General features: G+C 52.9%; 3 protein-coding genes across 6 annotated transcripts; 2 read left to right on the forward strand and 1 right to left on the reverse strand.

The window, feature by feature from the left end:
* Nucleotides 1-792: 792 nt before the first annotated feature.
* On the forward strand, nt 793-5,578 carry slc30a7 (solute carrier family 30 member 7). Of its 2 annotated transcripts, XM_086089788.1 has the most exons (12): nt 793-995; nt 1,126-1,227; nt 2,045-2,158; nt 2,249-2,336; nt 2,413-2,542; nt 2,852-2,908; nt 2,969-3,088; nt 3,162-3,200; nt 3,358-3,493; nt 4,393-4,483; nt 4,557-4,706; nt 5,238-5,578. In XM_086089788.1, exons 1-12 carry the CDS (start codon nt 916-918, stop codon nt 5,283-5,285), a joined length of 1,155 nt encoding a protein of 384 aa, XP_085945914.1. In that variant the 5' UTR covers nt 793-915; the 3' UTR covers nt 5,286-5,578. The 2 variants fall into 2 exon arrangements, with proteins under 2 accessions (XP_085945914.1, XP_085945913.1); XM_086089787.1 differs by having other exon boundaries at nt 2,852-3,088.
* On the reverse strand, nt 5,573-9,445 carry dph5 (diphthamide biosynthesis 5). Of its 2 annotated transcripts, none has more exons than XM_086089793.1 (7): nt 9,234-9,445; nt 7,975-8,099; nt 7,796-7,904; nt 7,451-7,571; nt 7,132-7,171; nt 6,968-7,071; nt 5,573-6,878 (listed from the first exon to the last, which is right to left on the reverse strand). In XM_086089793.1, exons 1-7 carry the CDS (start codon nt 9,294-9,296, stop codon nt 6,655-6,657), a joined length of 786 nt encoding a protein of 261 aa, XP_085945919.1. In that variant the 5' UTR covers nt 9,297-9,445; the 3' UTR covers nt 5,573-6,654. The 2 variants fall into 2 exon arrangements, with proteins under 2 accessions (XP_085945919.1, XP_085945918.1); XM_086089792.1 differs by having other exon boundaries at nt 9,162-9,442.
* Nucleotides 9,446-12,368: 2,923 nt separating this feature from the next.
* Nucleotides 12,369-15,220, forward strand: s1pr1 (sphingosine-1-phosphate receptor 1). 2 transcript variants are annotated; one of them, XM_086089790.1, is made up of 3 exons: nt 12,369-12,508; nt 12,752-12,794; nt 12,837-15,220. In XM_086089790.1, exon 3 carries the CDS (start codon nt 12,926-12,928, stop codon nt 14,036-14,038), a length of 1,113 nt encoding a protein of 370 aa, XP_085945916.1. In that variant the 5' UTR covers nt 12,369-12,508; nt 12,752-12,794; nt 12,837-12,925; the 3' UTR covers nt 14,039-15,220. The 2 variants fall into 2 exon arrangements, with proteins under 2 accessions (XP_085945916.1, XP_085945915.1); XM_086089789.1 differs by having other exon boundaries at nt 12,752-15,220.
* Nucleotides 15,221-15,617: the final 397 nt, after the last annotated feature.

Consider the following 15,617-nt stretch of genomic DNA (forward strand, 5'->3'; position numbering starts at 1 on the left):
CTCGGAACCAAGCGGCACCAGAATCTGTACAAGCGCCAAACCGGACTTGCGGCCCCGCCCCCACGTGCCTCGGAACGCCTCCTTCGCCTTCAACAAGATCTGCTTTTGCTTTCGTTCCGTTGGCGCCGACCGCGGACGTTTGATGACTCAGCGGTGCGGAGGTGGGCGGAGCCGAGTGAGTTGGCGGGATCTTGCTGTGTTCATGCGCGGGTTCGCTTCCCACCCGGGACACCATGTTCGTGTGCGGGTCTTGTTTTTGTTACATAGTGGGGCAACATTTCGGGATTTCACAAAGTTGTGGGGCCCGCCCGTCCATGTGGGGCCATTTGGTTGGGCCCCGCAACTTTAGACCTCTTTTTGAGGGTCAAGACTTGGTTTTAGAGTTTAGCCTTGAATTGGGTTATGATTGAGGTTAGGGTAAGAAATGGGGGTCGGCAATCATTTGTGATGGTTGGGGTGAGGAGGCGGGGCTAGGAAATGCATGCACAAAGATTGCAAAACAAACGCGTGCGCGCGCGCGTGCACGCGTGAGACAAATCTCGCCGTGTTCATGGTTGCCATGGAAACATGACTTGAAGCTTTGAGGGAAACGCACCCACGTGTCAATCATTTGTGTCCTACCAATGAAGTACAGTAGATGTCACGCGCACGCTCGCACGCACGCACGCCGGAAGTGTAGAAACCTACATGAAAGTTGGCGCAAATGGAGTCACGCACGCGCACTCCCGTCGTCCGCAGAGGCAGAGCCGGCTCTGGTAAAGGTGTCCTGCAGCGCCCCCTGCTGTTGACATCAATCACAGGCAATGCGCTCGCCGGAAGTGGTTTCTCTTTGCTTTTGTTGTGAAATCCACGCGAGCGTGGCCAGCCTGTCTGCTCGTGTGTTGGTGCGTGTGCGTGCGTGTGCGTGAGACAATTATGTTACCTTTATCCATCAAGGACGACGAGTACAAACCTGCCAAGTTCAGTTTGGTGCTCAAGCTGTCAGGATGGATCAGGTAAGCGCCCGTGCTAACAAGCATGCTAAAGCTAACGCGACCAAAGCAGCGAAAGCAAAACAGGAAGAAAAGCAAACTTGCTTGCGATGGGGCGGAAAACATTTTGCTGCTTGTGTGTGTTTTGTTGCAGGTCCATTTTGGCCGACAAGACGTCGAGGAATTTGTTTTTCTTCTTGTGCTTGAACCTTTCCTTCGCCTTTGTGGAGCTCAGCTACGGCATCTGGAGCAACAGGTGAGCAAAGGCCACCTGGGCAGATGTGGCGGCAGATGTGGTGGCAGATGTGGCGGCGTCTTCGGCCACATCTGCTTAAGGCAGCCGCTTTTCGTCGCTTGCCGCCGATGTGTGCCACGTATGTGTTCACTTTGTGCTGCCGGCTCCATAACAGGAAGTGACGAACGAGGAAGTGGTCGAGCCCACCCGGGCGACGTCCAAGCGGCCACAAACGGGACATTTTTCAAGTTGGCGTCTCACTGAGTCGCAATTCGTTTGAGGTTGCAAAACGTTGCAAAGACTCTCGCCGACACTTTTCATCTTCTCAAACACGTTTTCTTGTCGCAGAGTCGCGGAGACATTTTCAAAATGGGATTGTTGAGCGGGTTTGCCGCCTTGTCATGAATTGGAAGGTCCGGCAATCGCGGTTCGGCTCGAAAAGGTGTCGCCGGCGATTCATTGCGAGCTGATCGTTTTGGAAGGAAACGCTTCTTTCCTGCCGATGCCAACGCGTCGGACGGCCACGCGAAAAGCCAAACATTGGGCAAGTTTGCAATCGAGTCGCATGCGGACGAGCCCGTCGGCTTCTGGCGCGGACCCTCGGAGGAAGCGTTAGCAGCAGCTGCGATGAGCGTGCGCTCGTTGGTTTCTCGCGACAAAATCCTTGAATCGCCTTTCGCCATTTCGAGGTCTTTGGCGGTCCTCGAGTGAAATGTCACGTTTGGGCTTGCCGATGATCGGCTTCATTTGTCATGGATTGATGGATTGATGGATTGATGGATTGATGGATTGATGGATTGATGGATTGATGGCTTGATGGATGTGTGTGCGTGTTCAGCCTCGGCCTGATCTCGGACTCGTTCCACATGTTCTTCGACTGCACGGCGCTGCTGGCCGGCCTGGCGGCCTCCGTCATCTCCAGGTGGCGCTCTAACGACCGCTTCTCTTACGGGTGAGGCGGGGCCTGATGACATCACAGACGCACGGGGGCGGGCCCACCGGTCATTAACAGTGAGCGTGTGTGTGCGTGCGCGCGCGTCAGGTATGTCAGAGCCGAGGTCATTGGCGGCTTCGTCAACGGGCTCTTCCTCATCTTCACCGCCTTCTTCATCTTCTCGGAAGGAGTCGAGGTAACACGCACGCACACACGCACGCACGCACGTCAAATGGGAAAGTGTAAGATGTGCGTGTGCGTGTGCGCCGCAGAGGGCCCTGGAGCCTCCCGACGTTCATCACGAGCGTCTTCTTCCCGTGTCGGTGGCCGGCCTGCTCGTCAACCTGGTGGGAATTTTTGTTTTCCAACACGGAGGACACGCACACTCGCACGGAGAAGAAGGTAACGCACACGCGTGTGCGCACCAACCCTGCACAATATATGCAGAAAAACCACATATTGTCAATAACGCATAGACATGCAATAAGTTTTAATAAGACGCTTTCATCTGAATTTGACCAATCGGACGCAACTTTAAATGGACATCCACATCCAATTGAAACTTTTTTACGCTCATTAATTAAGAATAGTTGACTTATTTTCCCAAAATTGCAATAATATTGATTTTGTAATATTCAATATCTATACTATAAGGCATATTGCATATTTTCCCAATATTTTGCTGTCATCCGTTGTCTCCGCCCACTTCAGGTCACGGACACAGCCATTCGCTGTTTAATGGCACGGCGGGCCACGGACACGCCCACCACGGACACGCCCACCACGGACACGCCCACCACGGACACGCCCACGACGGACACGCTCACGACGGACACGCCCACGACGGACACGCTCACGACGGACACGGAGGCCACGCCCACCACGGGCACGAAAGCCACACCCACCACGGCGATCAGCACGGCGGGCACAGTCACCATGATCTTGATGGTGAGGTCACATGACGTGACGCGATGATGACATCACGCGACGACTGACGTGACGTGACGTGTTGTGTCGACAGACGAACGCCGTCCGGGTTCCAGTAAGCAGATCCTTCAAGGTGAGGTCACAAGATGGTGAGGTGGTTGCCATGGCAATGCGGGGGCGCCACTGAGCCAGGGGTCAAAAGTGGTGGCGCTCGCTGAGGTGCCTTTTTTTTGTGTGTGTGTGCGTGTGTGTCATTTTCTGACATGACTTGGCGTGTGCGTGCGCGGCAGGCGTGCTGCTGCACATCATGGCCGACACGCTGGGCAGCGTTGGCGTGATCATTTCGGCTCTTCTGATGCAGAACTACAACCTGATGATCGCTGACCCCATCTGCTCTATGCTCATCGCCGTCCTCATCGGAGTCAGGTGACACGCACACGCACACGCCAGGGGTTGAAGCAGGGGTTGGCGCCGACTGTGACGTCATTTGTAGTTTGTAGTAAAAAAATAAAATCTCAATTTTATTGGCGTCATTCTGGACGATTAGGATTGAAAAAACCAAACATTTCATTCCAAAGATTTTTTTGTTCGTTTCCGTCAGTTTGTAACGGCGACATTGAAACGTGACGCATCCTGGTGTCAAACTTTGGTTTGGCGGCGTGATGACGTCATCATCAGCAACGGCAGCAAGGCCCGTTTGACGCACGCAATCATTGGTCAAAACGACGCACGCGCGTGCACTGACCCAAACGCGGCATGTCGATCGAACGGCACGCAACATTTGTTGTTGGTGCTGGTGGAAAATCCATGTTTGGCGTCCGGCGTGGCGGAATCGGCGCTCGCCTAACTGTTCTTCAAAGTTTGGAGCTGGAATCGAAATCCAGCGTTTTGCAACGAGTGCGTCATTTGCTGGAATCTGCCGTCGTGCAGAATCCGTCAACTGAAATCTTTTTGAGGGGCGAAAAAAACGTCAATTGTTTAATTTTCATCCACGTTCCGCTGAGCGAGCAGACGTCAACCCTCAGAAAATTTTCCATCAAGACAACAAAAATATCGCATAATTACAGCCCTAAAATGTTGTATATATTTGGGTTATAAACCCTAACCCAATCAAATCGTGTCATCAAAAAGGAGGCGGAGACAACGAGTTGCAAAATTCACAGAAAGCAATGCGACGTTTTCAAAACGCGTCAAGCGCTCGTCTGCTCTTTTGCAACCTGCGCTCCAACAAACGTCTTCAGGATTGTTCAACGCGCGCGCGCGCACACGCACACGCAGCAGGTCACATGACTTTGCAGGTGACGTTTTTTTGCGTTTGTCATCAGCGTTGTTCCGTTGCTGCGAGAGTCCATCGGCATCTTGATGCAGAGAACGCCGCCGGCCTTGGAGGGCGCTCTCCCCGAGTGCTACCAGCGGGTACGTCACCTCCGGCCGCCCCCCCCCCCCCCCGCCCGCCGTTTGCGTGTGACACGTGCGGCGCCACCTGCAGGTGCAGCAGCTTGGCGGCGTGTACAACGTGCAGCAGCCGCACTTTTGGACATTGTGCAGCGACGTGTACGTGGGGACCCTCAAAGTGCTCGTGGCCCCCGACGCCGACGCTCGCTGGATACTGAGTCAGACGCACAACATCTTCACGCAGGTGCCAACCCTTCGCACGCACGCACGCACGCACGCACGCACGACCGCGGCCGCTGCTACACTCGTGTATGTCGAGTATCGAAGGGGGAGGGGCATCCGGAATGGTGAGAAATGTGGACATTGACGACATGCCACCGTGTCCTAGTGGCAAGGGTTTGTATTTAGTGGCTGGTATCGGCGTCCTTCCCAAGTACTCAATACCTTGAAATAAGGCAGGTATCGGTGTGATGCCGATACCTGTTGCGGGGACAATCAAGCCATCTGTGCCAGTGTCAGTTGGACTTTTGGTTGTGAAGTCGAGTGGCGAGATTGAGGTCGGGCTCGGGTTCGTCCACTTGACAACAGGCCCGTTGGCCATTTTGGCTGCTTTCAAGTCACCTCCGGCCTTTTTGTCTCATTTTTGGGGGGAGGGACATCTGGATAGGACGTTTGTTATGGGTTTTTTTGTCTACAAATTGTGACAATGTCAGCAGCAGCAAAAAGTGTTGTGTGTTTTGGCGCCCCCTGCTGTTAACTTTTGTGGTGTGCGCAGGTTGGCGTTCGGCAACTCTACGTGCAAATCGACATGGCCGCTATGTAGAGGCTCCTCCCCCTCTGGACTCTGGGACCAATGGCAGTCCGTGGCGGTGACCTCATCTCGGGGTCACGGCGGGACCTTTTGGGGGAGGGGCCCACTCTCACCAATCCCACCGACCAAACAGCCCCGCCCCCTCGGAGCAGGGAATTGTGGGAAAGTGCCTTCGCGATTCATCATGGCCCCGCCCACTGACAAAGTGCTGCCAGCTGATTGCTTGTGTGTGCGTGTGTGTGTGCCAAACCATGTGACCAGTCTCACCTCAGCAGTAATAAAAAACTACTTGAGGTCAATTTTGATTGATGACATGCTAAGTTGTGTTTATTGATGACATCATTATGTTGTGGGATGATAGGAAACAGGAAGTGAGTGTGTCACTTCCTGTTTGATGAGCTTTAAAAAACCATTTGCGTACACTACAATTCCCATGATGCATGTGAGCAACAACCTTTAAAGGGCAGCACCAGACGAGAGTTTGAGAGGACGAGAGTTCGAGAGGACGAGGGTTCGAGAGTTCGAGGTCGTCGGTGCGGCAGGTGAGAAGCGTTTGATTGTTTCGGAACTTGCCAGTTGCCGTTGTTAGCGAAGCTCAAGCACATTTCGTGCTTGAACACAAAAATCGTTTTGATCAGCAAGACCGAAGTCACTGAAAAGTCCTTGAAAGAAAAAACAAAGTTGAAAATGAAAAGATCACGTTTTCAGGAAAGTTGAACATTTCACAACTTCATGAAATATGACATTCCTATGAATGAAAAGCAAGTTTGTCACCCGCTTGCACGTTGTAGAAATTGGATGCAACTTTGCTTGCACGGCCTCCGAATGTGATGATGCGTCAACGGGGGGGGGCAACCTTTCAACACTTTTGGGGTCAAAGGTGAGTTTTCTGGCCGTTTCATTCAAGTCGTGCATGAAAATGGCCGCATCTAAAAAAGAAGTAGCCTGTTGCCCCTTTTTCGGACGCCAACAAACCAAAATGGACGCTTGGCAAAAGAAACGTGGAAAGCCTCAACCGGATTTTTCTGGCACGAGCTTGTTTTTGCACATTTTGACGATTTGGACTTTGTGGACCTGCTGGATCCGCCAAACCTGCAAAAAGGTGCTCAGTGCAGCATCAGGAATGTTCATCTCGCGGTTCACGAAATTCTTCCGTCACGCGTTGCCAAGCAAGCAAAGCCATTGAGGATTTTTGAAGATTCGCTGGAGACAAAACTTTTTTGGGGGGACGAAAATCTTTTGTTGACATTGAAATCTTCACAAATGACATTTAAGCAAGATGAATGTTTTTATGGATGGGAGATACATGTATCGATTAATCAATCAATCAATCGTGTGCGCAGTCTCCAAGATTGGGAAGCGCCAATCCGACACGCCCATGTTAGGAGTTGTCATGGCGACGGAGAAGCGTCAGGACGTCGTCGTCTTGCGCGTGGAGTCGCAACATGTCCGCCTCCAGGGGGTGGAGCCCGCCGGTGACGACCAGCGAGTGGAGCGGCGCGCCAAGGTCGCACGAGGTCATCTGCTCCAACGTGGCCGTGCGGATCTCCTGGTCGGCGGCGCCCAGCCTGGCCACGCCCACGCACAGCGTGTCCTCCGTCAGACCTGCGCACATGCGATTGCTTGGCGAGATGGCGAGATGACGCGACGCGCGGCGAGGCGAGGCGAGGCGAGGCGAGGCGGCCGTCACTCACCGGGTTGGTCGCCGCGCTGGCGTCGCCGCCTGATGATTTCCAGCAGCTGAGTGGCCGCCTGCGCCGCGTTCATGAAGCGCGGAGGTTCGTAGATCTTCTTTCCTCTGAAAGCAAAGCGAGTCCGTCACACCTGTCAATCAATCGGCAAACGGCGCTCGCGTTACCTCATCAAGTTCTCCAACGACTGCTCCTTCACTTTCAGATCTGAAAAAAAAATAAACATTCATTGTTACCATTCCATCAAATAATGTATTCATTCGTAATGTAATCTGATTACTTGACTGGGAAATGTAACTAACGCGTTTGATTTGGCCACATTAGGTGCTAACATGCTAATGCTAACAGCCGCTACCACACGTGTCCCATGATAAAGCCCCCATCACCCCCCCCCTTTATTTTTATTATTTTTTACAGATGAGACACGCGGCGTCCCTGGAGGAGGTCACGAGCGGCAGGTGTTTTGGCGCAGTAGGCGGGGCTTACCCAGCAAGCAGAGCGTGTGCAGGCCGGCCGCTCGGTTCTGCAGGATTTTGTCATAGAAGCTTTCGGGTCTCCACGTCTCGGTCCAGAACACCACGGACACCGTCTCGCCAAAGTTGTACAGCTGACACGCACGCACGCACACACAAAGATGGAGATGATCAAGTCCCACCAAGCGGACCGTCGCCATCCGCCACAATTTGTGCAGGCTGCTTTTTTTTGCCTCCCTTTCCAATGGTAACAAGCGTTCCAAAGGTTTTTCCAAGGTTCCTCTGGACCGGACCGGACCGGTTTTGGGTTTCAACCTGGACTGGCTGGCAGCCAATGTGAGATTTTGCCGTGACCCACCTGCAGGCCGCAACAGCCCACGGCGTTGAGGACGGACGCGTTGTGGACCACCTGGTACGGGATCCCGGCCCGCACGGCCCGCAGGACCAGGTCGCTATGAGTGGTCGCCCTGCCCGGCAAAAAGGACGCGTGAGAAGAGCGTTCAAACGGACGGACAGACGGACGTGGCGATCTCCCACCCGAAGGGGTCGCCCACCACCAGGAAGGCCACGTCCGTTTCTTTGGCGTCCTTCAGGATCTCGTCGGCTTCCTGCTCCACCAGATCTCGCTCGGCCAGGATCAGCTCCTTCCCGTAAAACTCCTCCTGACGTGACAAAGTGCAAACGCTCGCCGCTTAGCATGCTAACGTCGCACTCAACAGGTTTGTTTACATCAGTCAAGGTCAAAACAAACAAAAACGTCAAACGAGCTCACGTGACAGAATTTCTTTCAAATTAATTTCCATCCCTTCGATCAAAAACTCAAACTGAAAATTCAGTTCTTGATTTGGACTCGGGAATCACTGGCAGAAAATCGGCCAAAATGTTAACGATTGTTTTGCAAAGTCAAAACAAACATTCGCATGTGCGAAATTGTCAAAATCATCCGTCTGCTTCCAATCCAATATGGTCGACCATTTGGAGTCTTTCTCGGCGATCTCAACGCTTATTGATCAATTGTTGTCTTGGTCTTTGCATCCGAGCAAATTGCAAGAGATTCTTACAAAAGGTCCACTGGCAGCTTAACCGTAAAACAAGTCGTTGCAATCTCAATGACGACTCAACATTACAAAATGCTCACCCGCAACTCTCCTGCTAGCGTTATTTTGCCGGGAACGCCTCTGATTGGTCAATTGTCGGACTGGGCGTGGTTCCTGGCCGGCTTCACCCCTTTCTATGTCTTTTCACCATGTTTTGCCACCAAACATAGTCTGGCTGTTACCGGCATTACCTGCCTAACCCTAACTCGGCTGTCGTTTCACCATGTTTTGCCACCAAACATAGTCTGGCTGTTACCGGCATTACCTGCCTAACCCTAACTCGGCTGTCGTTCAAATTTAAATACGAATATGTTTGTATGTGCAGAGTTCGTACCCGTGACCCCGCTAAGCGCGAAGCCGCAAGCTGGTACACATTGACTGGGGCAGAATGTGTACTCATGGTTGTCGCGCGATTCACGGCAAGATAGCTGAAGGCAAAATATCCACTGCGTTCAATTCCTTATCAACTTGGGAAAGTTGAGGCGTCGCCGGCGACTCATTGCGAGCCTGTTGCGGTTGTGACGTCGGACTAGTTTGGCCTCCGCTGGACGTGTCGCGTGTTTTCTGTCGTGTTTTCTGTCGTGTTGTTGTTGTTTGTGTTTGCGGCGAGCGCGACAAGCGACTGACCAAAGCTTCCTTGCCCACAGTCAACATGGACGTGTAGGCCTCCAAGTAGACGCGCGAGCATTTGCGGACCACCTGCAAGCCTTTGACGGTGATGTCGGCGGCGTCTCCGAGGCCCAGACCGACCAGGTACAACATCTCGGCCGGCCCGGGAGGGGACGAGGGACACAAAAGCCCCGCAGCAGCTCTTGAACCTCTTTTCGGATCTTCTGCTGCTGCTCGTGTCCTCACGTGTTGACAAAAATGCTTCCTGCTTGATTTGCGTTTGCCGTCAAGCGTTCTCGTTTCACGACACTTTACCGCAGCCGCATGAAGACGTTTTGCTGGCGGCCCGGTGGACGATCGACGTGCCTCCGCGGCGGCCATGTTGGGAGGGGCGACTTGCCATCAAAGGCAAGGAATGCAGTAACATTGAAGTGAAGTCCGAACTTGCTCAATTCTCCACCGAGGTTGACTTTTTTTTGTTGTCAATGACAAAACACGTGCTGTTAATACAGAACATTTAAAAATAATAGCCCTTGTTTTGTCACCTGTGAAATGTTATTCCCAGTTGTCATAATTGTGTGACGTATTATTGACACTTCTGAACATGTCCGCAATGTAATGCGTTCTTTACACCAAGTGGGTTAGGGTTGAGGTCCAAACTGGGTCCTCGAGGGCCGGACTCCTGCACGTTTTGAATGTTTCCCTGCTCCAACGCACCTGTTCCACTGAACAGGCTTATGCAGAGCTTGCTGATGAGCGTCAGGTGTGTTGGAGAAGAGAAACATCCTCAACCTGCAGGACTCTCGCCCTCGAGGACCGAGTTTGTACACCACTGCTTTACACAGTGTAAACAGATCAAATCAAATCAGGCAGATTGTTATTATAGTAGTCATTCATCACATTTTCAAACCAAAAATATCAAATTACAACCATCCAAAGTCCAATGAGCTTCCTTTCACCGAGTTGGACGCCATTTGGACATTTTGTCAATATGCGCTTTGTCTTGCCAGCAGACTTTTTGTCACTCCCGTGCGGTTAAGATTTCTTTTTTTCGACACAATGCATCGATCGTTTGAGATGGGCCACATACGATAAATACTTTTACATTGCGTGTTACAATCAGGCGGGTCAGAGAGAAAAGAAATGCAAAAATGTAGCTAGAGTGCAGCTTCTGCGGATTCGTGGATGTTTTTGCTTGTTTGTTATTGAAAAGACTGTCGGATCTCCATCCAAACAAAAGAAGACTCGTCTTCTCAGAAGATAATACGGAGCGTGAAAAGAGTGGAAGAATTAGCGGCGTTTGAGAGACAATAACTGCTATCAGTAAATTGTGGATTATGTCTAACCCAAATGAAATGATTGCAACATTTTACTAATGAAGCCAAAACTGGAGCTGTCATGATTTGAATAATGTAAATATAGCATATCATGACTTCCTGACACTGTCCGGGTCAACTCTTGTTTATACACCTGCATTGATAACATGCATTGCCTTTCCTGTAAGAATTATTGTTATTTATTTGTTTATTTATTTTTGGCGGAATGACAACAAAACGAAAAAGCGTCACGCAAGACCCGTGAAGTGGGCAATGTTGATTTTCCGGACTTTGTGGAGTTTCCAACTCCTTGACTGCCACAAGATGGCCGCCGTCCCGGGGCCGTTGCCGCGGTGACGGCCCCTCAAAGCCTGCTGGCTGTCAATGATGGCGAGCGGTGAGAAACATTCTCTCTCCTCTCGCTCGCCCTTTGTTGCGGCCCGCGTGACCGGCCGGCGCGCACGCACACACTTGGAGTTGGAAGCGGTTGATGTTTTCTTTTGTCGTCTCGTGCGTTTTGTTGAGCAAAGACGCCGACTTGAAGTCTTCGCCTTCCTTCGCACTGCACGTCAATTCCCACTTGCATGTTTTTCCACCCAATGTCACGCGTATCAGATTTGTTTTCTTTTGTCATGTCAACGTCAACTTTGGATATTGAAGACATGTCGGCGATGGAAACAAACACGGGACCGAGCGACTTTTTGGGGCCGATTGGAAGCTTGGTTGGCGACATTTTCACCTTAGGCCAGAGATGCAACTGATGATGATGATGGTGATGATGATGATGGTGTTGTCTCGTCAATTGGTTTTGGGGGTTTTGGATCTGTTTGGCTCGCACGTAACATGAGCGGAGGCCCAACTGCAAAATGTCTTTTTTTCCTTCCGACTCATGCAGGAGTAAATGGTTTTGCTTTTTGCTTCCGTCTTCACGTGCCTGTCGGTGGCTTGCTGCGCACCAGGCGGTGGGGCAGAGGGGAGGGAGGGGTGACATTGGGATGGGACATGAGGGGACCCCCGCCCCCCGCGCCCCAATCCCTCTTTGAGGCCCCCACACTGAGCTAACAAAAAGGGGGTCCATTAAGGGGGCCCGTTGAGGCACCATGCATTCTAATGAGTACGCTTGAATGCAAAGAGGACCCTTGGGAGACTCCCAAGGCCCCCCGACTTGTCTCCTCCCCTTTAGTAACACTCATCCTCGACGGGACCAGACCGAAAGTCCAAGGTCAAACGTGGTCAGCATCCTCCAATCAATCGTGTTCACCTGCAATGTGACCACGCCCCCTTGCCCTCCAGGATGTCTCATTGCGACATGACAGCGCTGCCATGGCAACCAACATGACTCCACACACACACAAAGCTTTCTTTTTGTTTTTGTATGGAAGGCAAAAGTTCCTGAAGCAGAACCAGAGCCGGATCCCAATCAGGACTTGTGCGGTCCCCTTTCCTGCCAGAAAACTTGTCGTGGTTTTCTGTTGTACTTCTCCAGCAGTTGCCATGGCGATGCTCAGCTATGCGGCCTCAGGAGAGAGCCCTTTTGTTCGCAACAATGCCCCCAGCCCCAAAGCCTCCCGAACCCCCACCACCACCACAGGACATGCTCACCCTTCAGTCACGTCACGTGTCCAACTGCTAGCCTAGCCTAGCGCCAGCTTTGACAGCCAGGTGGAAACATGAGCAAAGTGTTAGCTTAGCATCAACTCCGTTTTGACTTCAGTCAATGAAAAGCGCTGTGTGTCGAAAAACTAAACAAAGTCATCTTATCATTCATGAGGCATTTTTCGCTTCAAGGCAGTTTGAACTTGAAATCACAAATGAAAGATTTCATTTCATCTTTTGTCAGAAATTTGACGTGACGAAAATGAAACGTCTCCGATTTGATGTGAATGAGCAACAAGTGAAAAGGAGAAAGATTGACGTCATTGGGACGACCCCTCCTCCCCCCCGGGTGGGGGGCGTGCGTGCGCGCGCCCGCTGGTAGGCGCGCGTGCGCATGCAAAGCGGAGCGGCGAGGCTGCTGCACGTTTTCTCCCCGCGATCGCCGAGTGAAAGGTAAAAAGCAGATTTCATCTTTCTACGCACTTTGAAAGTTTGTTTGGTGTGACGTCATCATGCGCAACTTTTTGTTGTTTGTTTGAAAGTAAAAATAATAAGAGTGTGCAAAATGTTTCCCTGAGTTGGATTTTTTGGTCGGCGTCCGTTTGCTTTTTGGTGTCTTGTGATCGCTCCTCAATCATTTGATTAAAGGTCAAAGGGCCAACGTCTTTTTTCTTCTTTCTTTTCCCTGATCGACAGGGTGAGTGCGGTGATGATGATGACGGGGGGGAGGAGGTGAAGGGCAGCCCGCAGCCCGCAGCCCGCAGCCCGCAGCCCGCAGCCCGCAGCCCGCAGCCCGCAGCCCGCAGCCCGCAGCCCGCAGCGCGCGCCGCCGTCCGTCCGTTCGTCCGTCGCGCAGAAGGGGGCGGGGCCATGTCTGAGTCCGCCCACTCGGACCTGATCGCCAGGCACTACAACTACACCGGCAAGCTGCGGCCGCCGGACGGCGCGTCGGGGGGCCTGAAGGCCGACTCGGCGGTCTTCCTGGCCGTGTGCTGCCTGATCGTCCTGGAGAACGTGCTGGTCCTGGTCACTATCTGGAGGACCAAGAAGTTCCACAAGCCCATGTTCTACTTCCTGGGCAACCTGGCGCTGTCGGACCTGCTGGCGGGCGTGGTGTACGCCGCCAACATCCTGCTGTCGGGCGCCAACACCTACCGGCTGACGCCCACCCAGTGGTTCCTGCGCGAGGGCTCCATGTTCGTGGCGCTGGCGGCGTCCGTCTTCAGCCTGCTGGCCATCGCCGTGGAGCGCCACCTGACCATGCTGAAGATGAAGGTGCGAGCCCGGGCGGCCGCCGGCGCCGGCGCCAGCCGCGTCTTCCCGCTGCTCAGCGCCGTGTGGATGGTGGCGGCCCTGCTGGGCGCGCTGCCCCTCATGGGCTGGAACTGCATCGGGCGTCTGGAGCGCTGCTCCACCGTGCTGCCGCTCTACCACAAGACCTACATCCTCTTCTGCACCACCGTCTTCAGCGTCATCCTCATGGCCATCGTGGCGCTCTACGCGCGCATCTACGCCCTGGTGCGCGCGCGCAGCAGCCGCCGCCGGGTGTCGCGCAAGGCGGCCGGCACCGGGACCGGCTGCGAGCGCTCCATGGCGCTGCTGCGGACGGTGGTGGTGGTGCTGAGCTGCTTCATCGCCTGCTGGGCGCCGCTTTTCGTGCTGCTGCTGCTGGACGCCGCCTGCCGCGCGCACGGATGCGCCGCCCTCTACCGGGCCGAGTGGTTCCTGGCCCTGGCCGTCCTCAATTCGGCCACCAACCCGCTCATCTACACGCTGACCAGCCACGAGATGCGCCGCGCCTTCCTGCGCACGCTCATGTGCGGCGGCTCCGCGCGCATGCGCGCTGCCTCCGCGGCCGCCGAGTTCAGCCGCTGCAGCCGCTCCGAGACCTCCTCGCGCCCCGACGCCGACGCCGACGCCGACGCCGGGGACGAGGCCCGGGGCGGTTCCCCGCGGGCCGAGGCGGCCCCTTCCTCCTCCTGAAGGGGTGGTGCCCCGTGCCGGTTGAGGGGCGGGGTGGGGGGGGGGGGGGGGCGTTGGGGGACTCTCCGCCGTCCCTTTCCTGAAAGAGGGCCGATGAAGTCACTTCCGTTTCGGGAAGGCTCCAATTCGCCCGAATTTGTGATCACGCTGGTGAGTTCACGGCCCCCGGTTGCGTCCCGCCACGCCCACTTTTACCTTCTGAAAAGTGTCTGACTTTTTGTAATTCCAACCCTTTTCAGAATGTCCTTCAAATTATTGGTTGCTATTCGATTCTGACGCTTTGACCACCGTGAGCAAAATATTTTATTTTAAGCATTCAAGTAACAGCCCTAAAATTATTGTGTGATTTTACAAAAGATACCCCCCCCCCCCCGCCCCGCCGCCCGCCCATTGAACACAATCCATTTCGTTTTGAAATAATTTAGTACAGAACAAATGTGCACCATGTAAAGTTTCAATATGTTAATGTTCTTCTGTTGGAATTCTTTTTAGTAAGTCACAGTGTCCCATTATTATTTTTAAAACAGACCCGTGGCAAGATCATGTCCATGGGGCTAACTTGTACCCACCGGCACCATTTTTTTTTTAAAGGACAAAAATAAGAGCAAAAGGCGTCAGGTTCTTCTTTAGCCAACTCTCTTCTCCTCCACTTCAACTGCACACCGAGAAGGAGAAGAAGAAAAAAGCGATTTGGATGCAGACATCTTAAAAGAGGCTTTATTCCATCCTGCAAGCAGCCAATCATAACGTTTCCTGCTTCGACCTCCCCTCCAAAAAGAGAAGAAGAGCTCATGAGCGGTCACATAAGCGAGTATCGGCACTTATCCAAAGCGCTTACCACTTTTCAAACCACGTCAAGCGTCAAAGCAGCCGTTGGTCCGAGCGACCCTTTTCATTTTGTCATCTTTTCAATACATTTTCTCACTTGTTTCTCAGCAACTTTTTAGCCTTTGCTCATTTTTCACGTCATTTTATTGTTGTTGTGTCAAGAAAAACAAGCAAGCTCATAATTTTGTCGACGTGCTTGCAGCCGATCTTTGATGTCATTAGCGTTTTTTTTGTTAACCACCTTCAACTTTTCCACTTCCTTGTATGATGTTGTCGGAGTGTTGCCATGGTAACCTGCTGTCATCTCATGTAACCTCGTTAGCACTTAATAAAAACACGATTAGAAAAACACAATCACCTTGTTTGACCTTGGTGGCTCCTCACACTTCATACTGAAGATCCAGACCAAGTCGGTTCTACATTCTGAACCGCTATGTGGACAAAAAACCTGGACTAAGTAGACCTAACCAGGACTATGTCGACTGGGCCCAGGCGGGCCAGCCTAATGTGGACTGGGACTCGGTGTGGGCCAGACCTGTGCAGACAAGGACTGTGTACTGTGTGAACCAGGATTGTGTAGACCAGTTGTGGATCAGGTTTATGTAGACCAATGTGGAGCAGAGTCAAATGGAGGCAGGTGGAGGAAAGCACCTGTTGAATGGTTGCTGGCTTCCCCCTAGTGGCCACATGACCAACTGACAGGACGCCAGCAGTCGTTGACTTGGAAGTTTTTCACGTTAAAGCTGCTGAA

Source organism: Leptonotus elevatus, chromosome 11 (assembly GCF_054856555.1).
Source record: "Leptonotus elevatus isolate MCC_2025b chromosome 11, RoL_Lele_1.0, whole genome shotgun sequence".
NCBI lineage: Eukaryota > Metazoa > Chordata > Actinopteri > Syngnathiformes > Syngnathidae > Leptonotus > Leptonotus elevatus.